Source organism: Propithecus coquereli, unplaced genomic scaffold (genome assembly GCF_000956105.1).
Source record: "Propithecus coquereli isolate 6110/MARCELLA unplaced genomic scaffold, Pcoq_1.0 Scaffold246, whole genome shotgun sequence".
Taxonomy (NCBI): Eukaryota; Metazoa; Chordata; class Mammalia; order Primates; family Indriidae; genus Propithecus; species Propithecus coquereli.
The window spans coordinates 2278003-2279622 of NW_012148019.1; the positions used below are offsets into that span (position 1 = coordinate 2278003).

A 1620-nucleotide genomic window follows, 5' to 3' on the forward strand; every position below is an offset into this window, starting at 1 on the left:
TCTTATTTTGATATTTTGTTACCCAGCATTACCATTATGTCTATATTGTATTTTACTTTCTATTTATTAGGTTGTATCTAAGTTTCCAGAGGGTTTGTTTATTTCTAAACTGCTTAGAGAGTTTGAGGTAAGTGTTTTCTTTTTCAACAACCTGATTTTTTTATGGCTTATGTTTCTTGTAATAGACACAAATTTTATTACTACTCCTTGGATCCTCTAAATCTATGCTTTAAACTTCCTGTTTTGCAATTTAGTATATTTTTCTTCATTAGGAGAGTTAAGAATATTGTCCTTAACAAATTCTCGATTATGCATAAGAGATTTTTAATCGCTTATTGTTAATGGAATAGATTAACTTGTTTTTAATGTCTGATATTAATAATACCAAGTGTCAGTGGGGATTTGGAGAAAAAGAAGACCCCATACGTTGCTTGTATGGGGACAGAATCCCTTTGGGGAGCATTTTGGCATTATTAAGTAAAATTGAAGGTGTGTATTCCCAGGGCTCTGGCAGTTCCATTTCTACATATGCACTCTAGAGAAACTCTTGCACACGTGCACGTGAAGACATGTATAAGACATACACATCACAACACAGGAAAAAAACTAAATGGCCATCAATAGGAGAATGGATAAGTACATTGAGATTGACCATTTAGACAATGGAATAGTATGTAGTAGCGTAAAACAAATGAATTAGATCTGCTTGCAACATGGATCATTTTTTGAAACCAGAATGTTGAGTGAAAAAATCAAGTTGCAGAATGATAATTCAGATAATGCCATTTATCCAAATTTTAAAAAGGTTAGTACTGTATACATAAGTATACTGTATGCATGTGCCAGGCTTTATTCTGAGTGTCTTTCATGTACTTATTCATTTGATTTTTCACAGTAAATGGAGACACAGGGAAGTAACTTGCCCAAGGATCTGATAGCTAGTAATGGGTAGATCCAAGATTTGATCCTGGGCAGCCTGGCTTAAGAATCCCAACTCTTAACTACTATGCCGTGGAAACTATAGTATATTTACAGATATTGTGAGATAGTGTAGTGTTAAGTTAAGATACATTACCTCTATATGCTATTTTATAAATGATAGACATAGACAATGAAAGCATTTCAGAAATATATGCCCTTAATACGGATGTAAACTGAAACTAGCCATTTCAAAAAGATATAATAAAATGATACAAGACACAAAACAACAACATAAATCTGAATTATGTGAATTTTGAAATAAGGTGACAGGACTTGGGAAAGAATTAGAAATGAAACCTACGCTACAAGCATTACAAGAGCAAAAATGTACAGCAGAAAGTGCCTTAAGAAAAAAGAGGAGGTCAAAAAGAGGAACAGTCTGAAAACCAAAAGGAAATGAAGGAGGTACTGAGGATCCAGGCACAAAAGTCTCTCTATCTAAGGTTTTTGAAGTATATTGAAAAACTCAGGCATGCAAACAAATTAAGACAGTATTATGTCTGAGTAGCCTATATTAGAACAATCCTATAGTTAACTATTATAAATTTTTGATAAAACATAAAAACCGCTATCCGTAGAAATTGGCCAAAAGCAGGCAGAAACTGGAAGGGGAGTCAGAAGCTGAAAGAATGGCACCTT

General features: G+C 33.5%; 1 protein-coding gene across 2 annotated transcripts in view; it reads left to right on the forward strand.

Moving 5' to 3' along the window:
• Positions 1-1620, forward strand: part of TDRD5 (tudor domain containing 5) — a 126212-nt gene that overhangs the window by 45730 nt on the left and 78862 nt on the right. For both annotated transcript variants that reach the window (XM_012646531.1, XM_012646532.1), the window contains one exon: positions 71-127. In XM_012646531.1, coding sequence (XP_012501985.1) covers positions 71-127 — 57 coding nt within the window. The remainder of the gene's footprint in view (positions 1-70; positions 128-1620) is intronic.